The 1,211-nt window shown below is 38.4% G+C and overlaps 1 protein-coding gene across 1 annotated transcript in view; it reads right to left on the minus strand.

The window, feature by feature from the left end:
- lin28aa (lin-28 homolog Aa) overlaps positions 1-217 on the minus strand; it is a 28,012-nt gene extending 27,795 nt beyond the window's left edge. The window contains exon 1 of the mRNA XM_032519595.1: positions 91-217. Within this exon, the coding sequence (XP_032375486.1) occupies positions 91-100 (10 nt within the window). The 5' untranslated portion in view covers positions 101-217. The remainder of the gene's footprint in view (positions 1-90) is intronic.
- Between the last annotated feature and the right edge of the window lie 994 nt (positions 218-1,211).

The raw sequence follows: 1,211 nt of genomic DNA on the forward strand, positions 1-1,211 counted from the left end.
CATCTAAAACCATGCAATAACACCCAGCCCCTTTAGAAACCACTCTAACCAAACCCAGAGACTATTTACCCCAAAAAGCTCCCAACATACCTTCTGCCATGTTTGAGGGCCAGTTTAATCCAGTGTCTTTCTTTCTTGATACGCGTTTTCCGCTCGCTCTCTCCTGCAGTGGTCAGCTCTGTTGGTCAATACAAATGACCATTTCTCATCCAACAAACCCCCCACACACTCTAGGTCATGTCCACGTGATTCACAGTTCTATTCCCCAAGGATATATTGCATATTGTGTGATAGAGGGGCCCAAATATGGGAAGTGAATAATAAAAAAAAGATCATGATAGTCTTATTTCTATCTTCTATACTCGCAGTACATTCAGTAACTTAGGCTAAATCATTTCCAATTATGATAATTTCCCCCCACTAGTATTTCCAGTAGTCTGGGCGTATAAAACATGTTAAACCTGCTTTTATTCCGATATTTCTCAAACTACAATGCCCAACCCAAGAAGGGTTTTGAGTTACACTAAAATAGGCCAAATCAAATCAAATACCTCATTTCAAATGTGTGCATGCAGCTTCTTGCGTGTGATAAATATGAATAAAATAAACCTGGTGGACCCTGAAAACATCAAGTTGTTTTTAAAAACAAGTTGTTTTTGTTAAATAGCGCTGTTTTTTTTTTTATTAGGATCAAGTGTAGGCCTATAGTAAAATAAGAAAATACTATTGTACTCCATGCCATCTCGGGGTGGTCTGCTGTCCTAACATAGCAAAGACATGCAGCCTGTAGTAATCCAGATTAAACATGTCGGGGCGGAAAGGGTTTTCTTTCCAATCAACCGAGGTGTGGAGTTTAAAATACCCTAGAAGAAAACGAAAGCGGATTTGAACGAAACAATAAAAAAATAAAAGGATGCAGAACAGATTTTTTTAAACGGACCACAATAGAAGGTGGCAGCACGAAAACAAGCCAGGCTGGTCAAACGAATTCCTGGCTCAATAGTGATTGATCACATCATGTGAAGATGTTGACTCGTGTGGCCCTGTGGAATGACGGATAAATCAAAGTCAGGAAAGTGAACTTTTAACCAAGCTTAAAGTGAAAGAGTCCAGCGCCGAAACCGATAAGACGGTATATTAGACTTATTAGGCTAGGCTAAATTAATTGTTTTATAATGATGAATCAAAACGGAATATATATATATATATAT

This window comes from Etheostoma spectabile, chromosome 6 (assembly GCF_008692095.1).
Source record: "Etheostoma spectabile isolate EspeVRDwgs_2016 chromosome 6, UIUC_Espe_1.0, whole genome shotgun sequence".
Classification (NCBI taxonomy): Eukaryota; Metazoa; Chordata; class Actinopteri; order Perciformes; family Percidae; genus Etheostoma; species Etheostoma spectabile.